We start from the raw sequence: 15671 nt of genomic DNA, 5'->3' as shown, positions 1-15671 counted from the left end.
ACGAGAAAGGGATTCGACCTTGGTCCCTAAACAGCCACATCCGAGGCTCGGAGTGTAGAGACCCAGATAAAAGCGGAGCTTATCCACTGCAGGCGCCAGCTGGATTGCAAAAGGGACACAGGGAAGTGTTCTTCTTCCCTGTCACCCAAAGCTTGACCGGCAGAGTGGCATTCTCAAACTTACACATCCCATTCCATCTAAGACTGCCACCTTGACCTCAGGCATGAGGAAGCGACTCCCTAAAATGATGACATTGCTATCTTTACCAGATTCCCTTGTACTCAGAGTACGTCTCTGTGGCTTTCTGGATTCGTTGCCCAGATGAACAAGGACTTGAGAGTCCACAGGGAAGAGAGATATGTGAGCTCCAGCAGAAGGATTGTAGTGCGGGAGCAGTGCCAAGGTCACTGGCCTGCTGCCTCTTTAGACACACCTGTCTAGAAAGTTAGAGCCATAAGACACCCTTGGCCCTAGGTCCTGTCTGGCCCCACCTTTGTATGCTTGGAGGAATATTCTTGCCCCCTTTAAACTGACAGGGTGTGGGAAGGGAGTGGATAAATCCAAACTGCAGGGCCTCGGGTGCTGGTAAAGTTGACGCTGATGGTCTTGTTGGCTTAGCAGCTGGCGATGCTGACCTCTCCTCACCCTCCCACCCTACCCCCACCCCCGTGTTGCAGCCTTCAGCATGGAGCAGCTGAGTACGGCCAATACCCTCTTTGCCTTGGAGCTGTTCCGCACCCTGAATGAAAACAACGCCACCGGAAACATCTTCTTCTCCCCCTTCAGCGTTTCTTCTGCCTTGGCCATGGTCTTCCTGGGGGCCAGAGGCAGCACTGCAGCCCAGCTCTCCAAGGTGAGCAGACACAACCCCCATCAGCTCTCACTCCCAGCTCCCTGCTAACAGCTGTGCCTCTGAGCTCTTCTGGTGTATTTCCTAAACCATGTCGAACCGAGTTCAGTAGCTACTCATGGTGCCGTCAGACTTGCAGAAAAGCCCCGAAGAACAGTCAGCTGTTCGTTCACCACCAGCTTTAACTGAGCATGGGCATTTTCTGTTCAGCTGGGGACACAGAGTGAAGACAATGACAGTACCTGTGGCTTGGTGCTCCCATTCCCAGGAGTAGTCTTGACAGCTTTCCTGCAAGTCATGCGCCTCCCTGGAGCTAGTTTCCCGGTGTTCTTTTGCATGGACCCACCACTTCTCATAAACCATGCCTGTAATACGGTGTCACCTTTGGGCATGAGAAATATGGAACATGCTACAGCAAGCAGCTTGGTGGTGGTACCTATTTGTGGGGACAAGGTAGAAGGCAGCCACCTGCCTGTGTTCCCAGGGTCAACCCTGTGCCTCGCTTTGGCCTGATTTGACTGGCTGGGGCTCTGCAGGAGGAAGGATTGAGAGTCCCTGTGGCCTCGTGAACAGAAACAACGCCCTCCCACCCCACCCCTGGGAGACAGCAGGCCACCTTTGCCTCTATCCCCACAGCTCCCTAGTCTTCCTTAAAGGGTGTGGAGGGGACTTCTGCTCTTGGCCTTCCCGATTCTGAGAGGGAAAATCTGCCACCTTTGGAAACCTAGGCAGGATGGGATCAGGAACTATTTCCTAATTGACCTGTCTGGCTCTGTTGCACCTGTTGCTAGGTGTTCCTCACAGTCACATCCGCTTCAGTGTTGAGCCTTTTACCACTGACAACTTCAGGAAAAAAAAAAAAAAAAACTAGTCTCAAGGCCTTCCCCTCTCCAGTTCAGTCTAGTAGGTGTGTCCAGGTAGCAACCAAGCCCTGCATACCTCTGTAGTAGCATGCACTGTGGACCCTGTCTGCTCTTTGTCCTTTGTCTTAGAAGTGAGTCAGCAGGCCAGCCTGGGCCCCATAAAACCATAAAGGGAGAGCCTGTTCATTTGCAACTGGCAGATGAGGAATTAAAGCCTCACCAGAATAAATTTAAGGAAGTTATTTTTCAAGGAGTTGTGGTCTTTAGTAAGATAACCAAAAAAAAAAAAAAAAAAAAAGGCCTTTCTGGTCTCAAACTAGGTATGAGCCTTATGTTCACTGTTTATTTATTTCTGAGATTATTGATTTTTAGGCAAAGTTATATATGGCACAGAGTATAAATATGAACATGCCATTTAAATATTTTCAAAAACATCAGATATATTTAGTGTGTTAACCATTCACACTTGTGAAACTATTAAAAATTATTTAAAAGCCATGTCTAATTATTATGTCTTCCTGAGCCATAAAATTCTGGTTCTATTTTGTTTGCTCTCCCAATGACATAATAATAAAATACCAGGCTGCAGCTACTCAGTATAATGGGGAAAAAAATAGTTTGGTGGAAGTAGACACCAAGGAATGACTTCATAAATTCAAAACAAATGATTGTATAAGGAATGTTTTCTTTACTCTAGACTTTTCATTTCGACACTGTTGAGGACGTTCATTCACGGTTTCAAAGCCTGAATACTGACGTGAGCAAACGTGGAGCTTCTCACACTCTGAAACTTGCTAACAGATTGTATGGAGAGAAAACCTACAATTTCCTTCCCGTAAGTACCAAGCCCTTCACACTCTGAAACTTCCTGAAGCGACACAGACTTTCCCAGCATAGCCATGTTGCAGGTCATTCATAAAAACAGTGAAGAACACTGGTGGAACTTTCATCTCATTGTCTTTCTCATGAGAAGATCCTTCCTAGATGGTTTGTTAAAGCAAACACAAGGGCTGAAGGGATGGCTCTGTGGGGAAGAGAGTTTCCCATGCAAGCGTGAGAACCTGAGTTTGGATCCCAGGACCCATGAAAACTGTCAGGCGTGGCTTCATGGTCTCCTGTAACCCCAGAATGTGGGATGGAGCAATGAGGAGCCCTTGGGTTTGCAGGTCACCAGCCTCGCCAGGTTCAGTGAGAGACCTTGTTTCAGGAAATAAGACAGAGAGTGGGAACAGGACACCTGACATCGTCTCTGGCCTCCATGACTAGAGGTATGCACACACATATACACATATGTACACACATATACTCCCCACTCACACACATACATATATACACGTACACACGCAAAGCAATGGCAGATCCAAAAACCCACTTGAAGTATAATCAGCAGTTGCTGATTTATGAAAATGTTATTGTAGGATTCAAAAGTAATTAGTAACTTTTATATTAACACCAGAAATGTTATACAAAGGGCTGTGCTTATGTGCACTATAACCTTAAAAAAAAAAATGGTTAGAACAAAGCATGTGGAGGCAGAGTTAGGCAGATCTCTGTGACTTTGAGGCCAGTGTAGTCTACAAGGTGGGTTCCAGGACAGCTAGAGCTGTTACACAGAAAAACCCAGTTTCAAAAACCAAAAGACAGAGAAGAAGAAGAAGAAGAAGAAGAAGAAGAAGAAGAAGAAGAAGAAGAAGAAGAAGTGGTGGAGGAAGAGGAGAGAGGAGAGGAGGGGAGGGGGAGAGAGGAGGAAGAGGGGGAGAGGGAGGGATGGAAGGAAGGTAAAAACCGAAGAGACTGGTTAGAGCAATAAGTTTAGTGTTATGTGTTATTCAATACAATAGAGAGCTGTAAAGTTTTGGCTTTAATAAAACTTCTTCATTTTTATGATTTTTTTCTTTTCTGAATTTTAGAAACCTTCTACAGTAAATAGGGGTTATTCATGGCATTTCCTTTCTTACAAATAGGAGTTCTTAGCTTCAACCCAGAAAATGTACGGTGCTGACTTGGCCCCTGTGGATTTTCAGCATGCCTCTGAGGATGCAAGGAAAGCAATAAACCAGTGGGTCAAAGGTCAAACAGAAGGTGAGAGGCTGAGCAGCAATGGCTCTGCTAGTCACCTTTCCCTTGCTGTAGCTCATCCCTGACACAATGGAGAAAAGGCTCACTTCGACTCACAGGTTGGAAGTTTCCATCTATCACCAGCTGGACTTACTGCTTTGGCCCAATGGCAGCACTGCTCCTCCTTTAAGGCAGCACGGCATAGGAGGCTCATTCACCTCACTGGTGAATAAAAATCAAGAGGGAGAGACCAGTGTCTCACATTCACTTTCAATAGCAGTTCCCATTCCCCAAGGTAGGGTGATGATGAAAGCCTACAATCCCAGCACTTCAGAGTCTGAGAGAGGAGGAGAGTTTTGAACACACATGGCAAGAATCTGTCACAAAACCAAAACAACAAAAAGAAAACACACTCCCCAATGGTCTAAAGATCCCCCCCCCCAGCTAGGTCCCACCTTTTAAAAGTTCCTCTCTCTTCCATTGCATTTTGGGCCAGAGACCAAACCTTTAATACATGGGCCTTTGGGGGACCCCTCTGAATCCTAGCAAGCCATTGTACACAGATTCTCACTCCTCCTGCACTCATTTGCATATCCTTTCTTCCTTCCTCAATCCCCCTAATCCTGGTTTATGCACACTGACACTCAGATGCTAGTCCCTAGAATAAGGGACAATTTCAGATGTCAGGAATCTATCAGAGAAAAACAGACATGATTAGATGGAAGCAGTTGAGTATCTATGGTTTACCTTAAACTAAAATTTAAAGTTAAAACCAACATTAAGATGCATAATAAAATTATTACAAATGCCTGTCCAAAAGTGTTTAGTTCTCATATGGAAAGAAATGAGATGTGAAACCGCAACATAACACATGAAATCAGTATTTACAAACTGTCGCAGTCATGGTGTTTTGGCCAACATCTTGTCCAGTAACTCATAAGGAGTGAATACAGAGTGACTCACCCCCTGGGCTCAATTCAGCTTTGTAATGGATCTCTCCTCAGCCTTGTTAGTGGGTGAGTCAGCACCCAGGGCATCCTGTCTCAGATTCTGTCAGTTCCCAGCAGTGCATCAGGGTGTGGGGAAAGTGGCCCTGTTTCTACAGACTTACCCATTGGGTAAGTCTTAGCTCTTGGATATTTGTTCAAAGTCCTTTTCAGGCTTCCACTTAGCAGATAGGAAGACATTATTTGCCAGTGTAAGGAACAACCATTCATAAAATAATGGTTGTTACTTCTATCCAGGAAAGGAAAACTTTCTTGTTTTAACACTTTGAAGATATTTGACTTACTTTAATAAAATTTTTTTTTCTAGTTCAAGGGATAGAACTTAGGACTTTGGGGCACACAAGGCACATGCCTTTTGAATCTTACAGGTTGGTTTATTTAAAATAAAAATTAGACAAATGGGTCTTCCCTAACTTAACACTGAGTTAAAACAAAATATAGTGTGAAGTCTATGTCTGAGTCACATTTTAGAGCTAATAAATTATCAGTTTAAATTTGGAATTCCAATATTGAACTTTTAAAAAGCTTACTTTATCTTTTCAGGGAAAATTCCAGAACTGCTGGCTGTGGGCGTGGTTGACAACATGACCAAACTTGTGCTGGTGAATGCCATCTACTTTAAGGGAATGTGGCAGGAGAAATTCATGACACGGGACACAACCGATGCTCCATTCAGACTGAATAAGGTCAGGTGACACCATCGTCCTGGGCTGGTCTTGGTTGTATGTGTGTGAGTGCTGGGGATGTAGCACAGGGCCTCCCCATGCTACGCCAGGGCTTTACCAAGGGTACTCTACCCAGAGACCCCCCAGTTCCTCTCTACTCTAACAGACAAGAAGGAATAATTTGACTGATTTTTGTTTTGTTTTCTGTTTCTTTGTTTTGTGAGACAGGATTTCTCTGTGTAGCCTTGGCTGTTTTGGACTCATTGTAGACCAGGCTGGCCTTGAACACACAGCAATCTACCTGCTTCTGCCTCCCTGAGTGCTGAGATTCCAGGCCAGGTGTGTGCCACACTGCCAGTTGAGTGACTTTATTTTATTTATTTTTTAACAATTCAGAAAGACATAAAAACGGTGAAGATGATGTATCAAAAGAAAAAATTTCCATTCGGTTTCATTCCGGACCTGAAGTGCAAGGTGCTGGAGATGCCTTACCAGGGTGGAGAACTTAGCATGGTCATTCTGCTGCCGGAAGACATTGAGGACGAGTCCACGGGTCTTAGGAAGGTAACTGGCTCTCAATGTCATGATTTATGTTTCCATTCACAGAACAGGATTTGTACTTCCTGCGTGGATGCTGCACTGTAAGCACTTGTTGTTCATCCACAGACTTTACCCACAATCCCTTGCCGGTACACTGGCACTTTTGTCACGATAGTCCATCAGGGCTTACTCCTCTGAGGCCTCAGGTTTATACAGTTACTAGTATTATTATGACTATTATTCATTATTTGCAGTGCCCAAGTACCTCGGGCTAGGTAGGTGTTGTGTCACTGAGCCACACTCCCAGCCCAGAAGCCTGAAGTTCAAATGTTCATGATACTTGCTGCCCTCAGTGAACCACTGTGATGGGGGAACAGCTAGAGACTTAAAAGTTAATGCACCGGTGTTTTTTAAGTAACTTTAAAGGAATTATACTCAGAATTGATTTCCATCTTTAGATGGTGTCTCCTGACTGTGTTAGAAGTAGACAGAACTGTGAAGATCAGAGTTTCCCCTCACACATCCTAGGCTGCCCTGTGGCTTAGCTCTTGTTCCTTCCCAGCCCACACTTGCAATCAGGGAGGAGCCTGCTGTCATTCAAATGCATGGAGTATGTACTGATGTGAATGTGGTCCATTTGTCAGTTGCGTTTTCTTGCTGATAATTTATCTTATGACAAAATGAGGCTCTAATCTTAAGAAAGAAATTGTCTCTATCCGTAAGGTCAGTGATTCTCTTTTAGTACAATAGAGCTATGGTTCTCCTCTTTCTGGGGTGGTGGTGGGCGTTGGGGGCTGTTGGCCACCAGCCCACTGAGCAGAAGAGCAGGAGACGAGACACAGGGCCTGGAAGGCCGTACGCATGAAGGAGATCGAACACTCCAGGAACCATTCAAGAGCTAGCTCAGCTTTAATCAGGGAGAGCAAAGGCTATGTAGCCCTTGGGGATGGGTGGGGACTTCTAAGATAGGTGTTCATAATTGGTTGAAATCAGGCTCCTTAAACCTTCTGTTCTGCTTTGGCAGTACACGCCTAACTTATGATTGGGAACACAGTACCTAATTATCCTATAGGGGCAGGGAAGGGGGAAGCTAGCAGGGAGTTGTGTCAAGGACAATATGTCAAATGTGTTTAGGGATGTCTATGCCTAAAGACACTCCCCAGATGGAGTCAGGCAGAGAGCTGGAGTCCCTGATGGAGAGAGGGAGTCCTTCACCTAACCCTGAGCTCAGAGTGGGTATCCTGACTGGGAGGAATACAACCTCAAACAATGAGGTTTTCCCAACATCTCCTCTTATTTTATTTTTTAATGAAGATGTGTTATCGTGAACTTTAAGAAATCTATCATTTATTTCACAGGGATCTGGAGTCTGGTAAAGTACCATGGCCTGACTGGTAGTGAGTGTAGCAATGGTGGTAATCTGTTGCCAGAGGAATTATCTGAGGCAAGGAGCAAGCATCAAAATAAAACATAATGCAATTAGAGGGCTAATTAGGGACAGGATCTAGGAAAACAAAGGGTTTTGAACCAATGTAATTGGTAGTGGGTTAAAATCTCAATAGTAAGTATGTACAGAGTTTTTTTGAGGGTGTTAAATTGGCTTTAAAAACATTTCATATATTTACATAAAGGTAGCATTCCTTCCTGAATTTCATGTAAGTGATCAGGATCAGCGGTTATTAAATTTTGTGTTCTTTCATTTTGGAGCATAACCCAGTAAGAGAGTTCATCTGTCACTAGAAACATTTAGGGCTGTCATCTGATATTTATATGGTACATACATCAGTTTATTCAATGGTCACACAATGCCACTCTGCCCTATTCTACTTAGCTCTCCTCCAGTCCATGCACAAGGTCTTGCTGTGCAGCCTACGTTGGCCCTAAGCTCACAGGCCTCCATCAGTGGCTCATGCATGCTCGTATTTCAGGATGTCTGCCCCCATATCAGCTGCTTGTCCTTGTTCTAACTGACCTAAGTCCCATACATTTTGTCCCTTTTTTATTTTTACCCAGGGGTTATTAGAGACTATTTCAGCTCTCGTGGACTTTACAGATCACCACCACTTTACAAAGTTTCAGAATAAATAGAAGAAACTTCTAAAAGTGTCCCTTGTACCATTCAAGTAATGAGCTAATAAAACCTCTTACAGCTCATCAGTCAGATGATTCAGTGTGATAGGGGTTTAAGAAATGCTGCGTGGATGGAGGAATGGATAGATGGGTGGATTGAAATAGGGATAGAGGAGAAGAATAAATGAATGGAAGGAGTGAAGGAGTGAGGCAGAGAGAAATGGATAGATGAATGGATGATGGGTGGATGGATGAATAAATGGATGGGTGGAGGGGTGGATGATTAGATGGGAGGATGAATGGATGACAGACCTCTTGTTAAATATTTTGTACTTGGACCCTCAGAAACCTGGAAAATAGTTCTGCTGGATTCCCCCAATCATCAGACCAATATGAAATCTAGGTGGAATCTGTTTGGGCAGAAACCATGAAGGAAGCCTACAAGCAGTGATAACTGTGCGCCCGTTCATTTAAATAGCACCTTATTACACTAATAAATTAGCTCCTTTCTGCCTTACATTAATTCCAGATTGAGGAGAAGTTAACTGTGGAAAAACTGCGTGAATGGACCAAACGTGAGAACTTGGAGAACATTGATGTCCATGTCAGACTGCCCAGGTTCAAGATGGAAGAGAGCTACTTTCTTGACTCCAACCTCGGCCGCCTGGGAGTACAGGATCTCTTTACCAGCAGCAAGGCTGATCTGTCTGGCATGTCAGGATCCAGAGATCTTTTCATATCCAAAATTGTCCACAAGTCCTTTGTGGAAGTGAATGAGGAGGGAACAGAGGCAGCGGCTGCCACTGCAGGCATTGCTACGTTCTGTATGCTGATGCCCGAGGAAGAATTCACAGTGGATCATCCATTTCTTTTCTTCATTCGGCACAACCCCACAGATAACGTGCTCTTCCTTGGCAGGGTCTGTTCCCCATAAAGAAAGAGACTTTAGGGATACAAGCCAGGGCTTACAGTTTCATTGCCTGAGATTTTAATAGTGATTATTTTCATTTATCCTTGCCAATAAAACCTCTACCCAGAAACCAATCTTTAGTTTCTTTTGTATGTTCAACCCTGTTGTGTTCACACATGAAGCAACCTATGGAACTGACACACTCTCCTGACAGGCATGAAAATGTATGGCTTTTTCCAAAGTCAGTTATTTCTCAGTCTAGGAATAGACTAAGGCTAAAATGAAAAGATAAAACTGATAAGCAAAAAAGTACTAATCAAATGAATGGACCCAAAATAACAATCTCTCTCTACTTTCTTTCATTCTTTATAGATGAAACCATGGCTTTTGAGAGGGAGAGAGAAAAAGAGAGAGACAGAGACAGAGAGACAGAGACAGACAGACAGAGAGAGAGACAGAGAGAGAGAGAGAGAGAGAGAGAGAGAGAGAGAGAGAGAGAGAGAGAGAGAGAGAGAGAGAGAGAGCTTTTGAAGCCACAGCAGTTGAAGGTATGGTTAAAGGCAAATATACCATAGGAGCAAAGACCACTGAAGGATCCCCTCCTCGTGAAGACACACCTTCTCCATGATTCTGTCCTGCAGGACTAGTGTCCTCATTAATTAGCTTCTCTGTGTTTTTTGATAACGCCTCTTGACCTCCATTACTCAGGTTGTTGTGGTGATAGGATGGCTTTGTGCAGTGGTGGAAGGACTTAAGTTGGGGGCTCTTGCATTGCTATGCCCCTCTGTCATATGCACCCCTTTGGATGTGGCTTGAGAGTCTACATTGTGTCCTTCCACAAGACTGGTGGATCTTAACCAATCTAAGATTTCTTAGGACCTGCAGGTCTGGTGATGCCCATCCTTTTCTCCCTGGTCTCAGGAAAGCCAAGGCTACATTCACAAGGGCAATTGGTCTGACAGTAGGGATGGTGGTGAGCACCATCTTCCTTTTCTCCACTCCCCACACCCAATTACCAGCACCCACAGTACCCCCAGGTTCTCCTAGCTGTAGTAGAAATGACAACAGCAGTGAGCACTGCCTCGGCAGCTCTTCCTTTTGGGCTGCTCCCTTTAGTTTGGATGAGAAATATTCCCTCAAAGGCCCATATATCAATAGTTTTGCATCACTATAGTGTTCCTGGGAGATGGTGAAGCTTTTAAGAGGTGAGGGATGGGGCTTCAAGGGAAGTCTTCAGTTCATGGTGGAGTGTGTCCTAGAAGTGGGTGTCTGGAACCAGTCTCTTCTTTCTTATACTGTCTCTCTGTGAGCTGTCTGGGTTTACTCCCTGCTGCTTGCCATTTACACCTGGCTTTGCCACCAAGACCATGTGACTATGGGCAAGAGTCTGAGACCAAGTCATCCTTTGCTTTCTAGAGGCCTAAGGTGCTTGTCATGGAAACGAGAAGCTGACTAACACATCCATCTAGCAACATCTACTGTTTTCATTTTGAATAGTGTTCATCACACACAACTAAATCCAAGGGTCTAAGCAACTCTGCTCCAGTCCTTTCTACTTATGAGGTAACTACAATTAAGTTGTTAAGGGTCAACCACATTTTAACAACACAGATCACAGACTAGTCTCAGATTCACACACTTTGTAAAACAAAGGCAAAACCATTTAATTAAATCCAGCCCCCAAGAGAACTAAAACACCAAGGAAGCAAGCATAGTCAGCAGTGGGGTGCTGAAGGATGGGAGGAATTACTGCAAGAGCCAAGAGAAACTGCAAACCCACAGGGCTCCTGTGCCTCAGCAGCACCTGCCAGTCTGGAGGAGGTAAGAGAACTGAATGGCAGACTGTGTCACTGGTAAGGCAAAGGGACACAATTTGGCCTTTCAAGAGCGGGACCTCGTTGTTTCTCCCCCAGCATGTGCATGAAAATCTCACAGGGCAGCTGTGCCTCTGGACAGCTCTTTTTTCCAATGCTAAATCTGCATCTGCTGCAGTGGGCATGCACAGATGCCACCTGAAGTCATCTCTGTTGGGGCAGGCAGGCATTATCCTTAAGCCCTGAATCGTTATTACAATCTGATTTTCAAGTACAGTATCCAGAGTGTAATCAAAGATAACTGTGAGGATGGGGAACCATGGTAACAGAGCCCCAAAGCAGCACAAACAAAAGAGAATATCAGCAGTGGAAGACTCCAGATCCTGCTGTCTCCCATAGAAACCAGAGAACAACAGTTTTTGAAGATAGAGTCAATGAAAGCCAAGGTCAAACACTTCAGCAGGCAGTTGCAAACTTACAAAAGACACTGCCCATGTAAAAGGGACAGGAAACCTCAGAGCTTAAGGATATATTAATAAGTTATTTCCATAGAAAAACAGATAACAAGAGAAAGAATTTGTAGATTTTTATATCTGATGATGCAATCTATTAAAATGATTAAATAATGAACTGATTTTTAGTTTCTTCTAGAAAGTCAAATATAGTCAGTAAGCCTCCAAAATCAAAAGTAAGTATGGAAAATACAGAAGGAATGATAAACAACTCAAAGGAGGTTGGATAAAGCCAGGTGGTATTAATCCCAGCACTCAGGAGGCAGAGCCAGGCAGATCCCTAAGTTCGAGGCCAACCTGGGCTCCTCCTTGTTCTTTAGCTTCTTTGGGTCTGTGGATTGTGGTGTGGTCATCCTGTATTATATGGCTAATATCTACTTATAAGTAAGTATATACCATGTGTGTCTTTCTGAGTCTGGGTTACCTGACTCAGGATGGTCTTTTCTAGTTTCATTCATTTGCCTGCAAAGGTCATGATTTCCTTGGTTTTAATAGCTCAGTCTCTATGTGAGGGCCTAATATGGGTAGCAAGGGCTGCCCCTGACATGGACTCTGTTGCCTGTTCATTGATGGCTTCTCCCTGACAAGGCAGCCTTGCCAGGCCACAGAGGAAGAGGATGCATGCAGTCCTGATGAGACTGTGGTGAGAGGGTAGTAGAGGAGGGTGAGCCCTTCCTGGGGACTAGGGGAAGGGAGTTAGGGCCAAGAGGGAGAGGAGATGAAGGAAGGGGCTACAGTAGGGAAGTAAAGTAAATAAAATTTTAAAATATAAATTATAAAAAAAAAAACAGTAGCGAGAGTGGGTAGAGTCCACCATTCATACAGAATTAAGATAAATGATCCAGGTTTGGAGTTTGTGACTACAGCTCTATATGCCTAGGACACTGACCCAAGAGGTCATGTGCTCGAAGTTAGCTGGCCCAACATCACAACACTTTGAGACTCTAATTCTAAATAAAGAAAAGCAAATACTAATGCAGAAGTCATAGAGCAGGGGGTTGAGTTTAATGTTTTGTGGTCCTTGGGCCATAGTCTCTAGCACTTCCTTCCATTACAGATGGAAGGTCTCCCAAGGTCCTTGCGTTGTCTAGGAAGACAGACCAGGGATGGGCTCTGAAATGTCTAAGGAAGGTCTGGAAAAACTGTAAAATGATTTGACAGTGTCTCTATTAAACCAAAGAGAAACAAAGAATGCACGACCAAGCCAAAAATGGCAAGGAGGGAAGAGATCATGATACAACAAACAGGAGAAAAAAACAAGATGGGATGTGAAAGTAGGTGTTTTAAGTAACCACTTGACATACACTTGACTAAATGTTTTAGTTAAGGGACAAAGATGGTCAGTCTGCCTTTAAAGACTATGATATCTAAAGGAAACATAATTTGAAAGGAAAAAAAGATATTTTACAAGCTTGAGTAGGAAAGGGTTCTCACAGGCTCATGTGTTAAACACTTAGACCTTAGCTGTTGGCTCTATTTGGCAACATTCTAGAAACTTTAAAAAGTGGACCATGCTGGAGTAGACAGATTTCTGGGGTGTGGTTGTGTATCTAGGTCTCTCTCTCTCTCTCTCTCTCTCTCTCTCTCTCTCTCTATCTCTCTAATTCTAGCTCTATCTATCTATCTCTATCTCTCTAACTCTATCTCTTTTTTTAATGTTTTTTGTTTTCTTTTATTTCTATTTTCTCACATCTATATAAAATTTGCATATAGAAAATATACATAAATCTTAAATGGAATATTCGACAAATGAATAGATACATTTACCATGACCTTGATGCGACTAAAATGTACAGTATAGCGACACTTGGGACTGTTTCTATGTGCCTCCCCAGCCATCATGCCTTACTATCCATCACCAGAAACAAACACCATCTCGTTTCTATGAACCAAGATTAGTTTGTTTATGTTCTTTTACATTTTAAATAGAAATCCACAGACTGTGTGTGGGAAGGTCTGTGTATGGCACTCTTACTCACTGAGGTGTTTTGTGCATACTATTAGTTTATTATTGGTAATAACAGTCTTACTTATAAATGTGCTATAATTTGTTCATTCAAAATAGTGGCTTGATGTTTTTCTTGGTATTTGCAATGCACTCTTGTATAACTTGTTTTTGTGCTTAAGTATTTCCATACATCTGGGATAATATGTAGAAATTCAATCTCTTGGTCAAAAAGTGGCTATTTAAGTTTTACAGGAAAACTTCAAGAATATTTTCAAAGTAGTTGAAATGTTTTACACCCTTGCCACTGTGGTATGTATATTTAGTTTTGCACTCAATACAACACTGAGCATTCTAAGTCTATTTATTTGAGATCTTTTAATGTATGAATTAATATCATATTTTTTATTACCAAGTAGCTAGTGCTGTTACACTCTTAATGCCATTGTCATCGACATACCTTGTTGTCAATGAAGTATCTGCTTAATCTGTCGTTATTTTTATTCTCTCAAATCCAATGTACATTTTGAAATCAATTTGTCAACTTTAAAAGCATATGTTAGAATGTTGAGTGGGATCATAATGTTCAGACAGATCAATTTGAAAACAACTGTCATATTCTTTCCACATTTCAGCAGTTATTTAAGACTTATTTTTCCTTCGTCAGCCCATTGTCATATTCAACAGGCATGTTTTAATTTGCTCTAAAGTAGTTTGTAGTTCTTGCTGTCCTTGTGTCATTTTAAATTTGATTTCTACTGGGTTTTATTCCAGTTATTCATGTGAGACTATAACTGAGTTCTGTTTTGTGTCATGAAACTTTGCCAAGTTCACTTATTAGTTTAATCATATTTCTATAGTATATTTGGTGTTTTATGGGAACAGTCTTACTATAAAAACCAGAACTGTTTCAGTAAGTTCTTTAAAGTTAGACACTACTACTTTCTTCTGTTTTTCTCTTTAAGTCCTTATTGCACCTCTACTACCATAAAATAGAGTAACAAGAATTCCTGTTCAGCTGTTGATCTTAAAAGAAACAATTTATTCTTCCAATGTTAAGTACTAAGCTAGCTTCAGAATCTCATTGCTTAGGGTTATCACTATGAATGGATGCTGAATTTTGTCAAATATTTTTTGGGGAAGCCAATGAGACATCAATTTCATTCTAACTCTATCTCTATCTCTATCTCTCCTTCTTGTCTGCACCCAGCCAGCCATGATGAGTGCCAGGCCCCTGTGCTCAGCAAACAGGGAGTGAAACTCCTGAAATCACGAGCCCAAACCAATCTTTGCACCATTAAGTTGCCTCATAGGTTTTTAGCAGCAACAACGAGGAAACTGACTGCTGGCCAGGACCATCTTCTATTTTGTATTTTGCGTCTTGCATCTTGCATTTTGGCTGACCTGTGGCAGTTCCAGTAACTACAGTCATCTGGTTTCTAGAACACAGTGAGTTTGTTTCTTTAGGTTCTTGTCTTCCTACCTCCTGGGACCCAGGTAATTACCAGGCAGAAAGAATGTTTATCAATTGTATGATCCTCTCTCTTTATCCCCAACAAGGCCAACCTTGGATTAAAAAGAGAAATAATTCAGTCTACCTCCACCTCTTTCTAAAAAATGTATAAGGATCCTTACTCCTTTTCACAGAGATGTCTGTCTTTGGCGCCCAGCCATACTGCTGTCTGTTTGTCCATCCATGAAATTAATAACTCTTCTAAGCTCAAATCCAAAGAACAATTTTCCTTTGTGTCCCCTTAAACTCCAAACTGGAAATATTTCACTGACTTACTCACCATGCAAACATTAACCATAGATATAGATGTAGCTATATTAATACTAGGCAAAAATAACTTTTCCTATCCCAGGAAATAGACATTTTATAAGAAAAGATTGCACTAGGAAAATATAAAAACTTTAAAATTGGATGCACTCAGTAGCATTCCCTCAAAATGAAAGAACAAAAATAGAAACAAATTAAAGGAGAACTATGTGTGCAAAATGACAAAAGAATGCATGCTCTCGGTAATTAATAATTAATAAAGATAATTAATAATTGATAAATAAAATTTAGCATGCTAATAAAGACTAGCTGATACAGTAACTCAAATATATACGTGTATACACACACACACACACACACACACACACACATATATATATAATTATTTTGGAAAGGAAGAAGAAACTTCCTAATGTTTTAGATTATTTTGCTAGAAAATTTAAATTATTAGTATTGAAAAGAGTTAAGTAAGACAGCTGGTTCAGTTTACAGACTAATTTCTATGTCCCTGTAATCTTAACACTTACAATTTTTAAAACAGAATGAATAGTAAATCTGAAAATACTCTAATGCCTAAGAATTAATCCAAAAACAGATGTTCAAGGCGCTATACGTAAAACTAGAATATCGTTGACAGAAATATGAAGATGTGAATAA

General features: G+C 42.2%; 1 protein-coding gene across 1 annotated transcript; it reads left to right on the top strand.

Annotated features, from left to right (window-relative positions):
• The first annotated feature begins 665 nt into the window (after nucleotides 1-665).
• On the top strand, nucleotides 666-9116 carry Serpinb1 (serpin family B member 1). The gene is made up of 6 exons (XM_051169791.1): nucleotides 666-853; nucleotides 2411-2548; nucleotides 3678-3795; nucleotides 5322-5464; nucleotides 5840-6007; nucleotides 8583-9116. The coding sequence occupies exons 1-6, from the start codon at nucleotides 686-688 to the stop codon at nucleotides 8985-8987; spliced, it is 1140 nt and encodes a 379-aa protein (XP_051025748.1). The 5' UTR covers nucleotides 666-685; the 3' UTR covers nucleotides 8988-9116.
• The last annotated feature ends 6555 nt before the right edge of the window (nucleotides 9117-15671 follow it).

The sequence above is a fragment of the Acomys russatus genome, chromosome 3 (genome assembly GCF_903995435.1).
Source record: "Acomys russatus chromosome 3, mAcoRus1.1, whole genome shotgun sequence".
Taxonomy (NCBI): Eukaryota; Metazoa; Chordata; class Mammalia; order Rodentia; family Muridae; genus Acomys; species Acomys russatus.
This window is presented reverse-complemented; position numbering and strand designations above follow the sequence as displayed.

Coding starts and splice junctions, on each gene's coding strand:
- Serpinb1 (XM_051169791.1), top strand. CDS start 686: ATGGAGCAGCTGAGTACGGCCAATACCCTCTTTGCCTTGGAGCTGTTC. Junction 854..2,410: donor CTGCAGCCCAGCTCTCCAAG/GTGAGCAGACAC, acceptor TCTTTACTCTAG/ACTTTTCATTTCGACACTGT. Junction 3,796..5,321: donor GGTCAAAGGTCAAACAGAAG/GTGAGAGGCTGA, acceptor TTATCTTTTCAG/GGAAAATTCCAGAACTGCTG.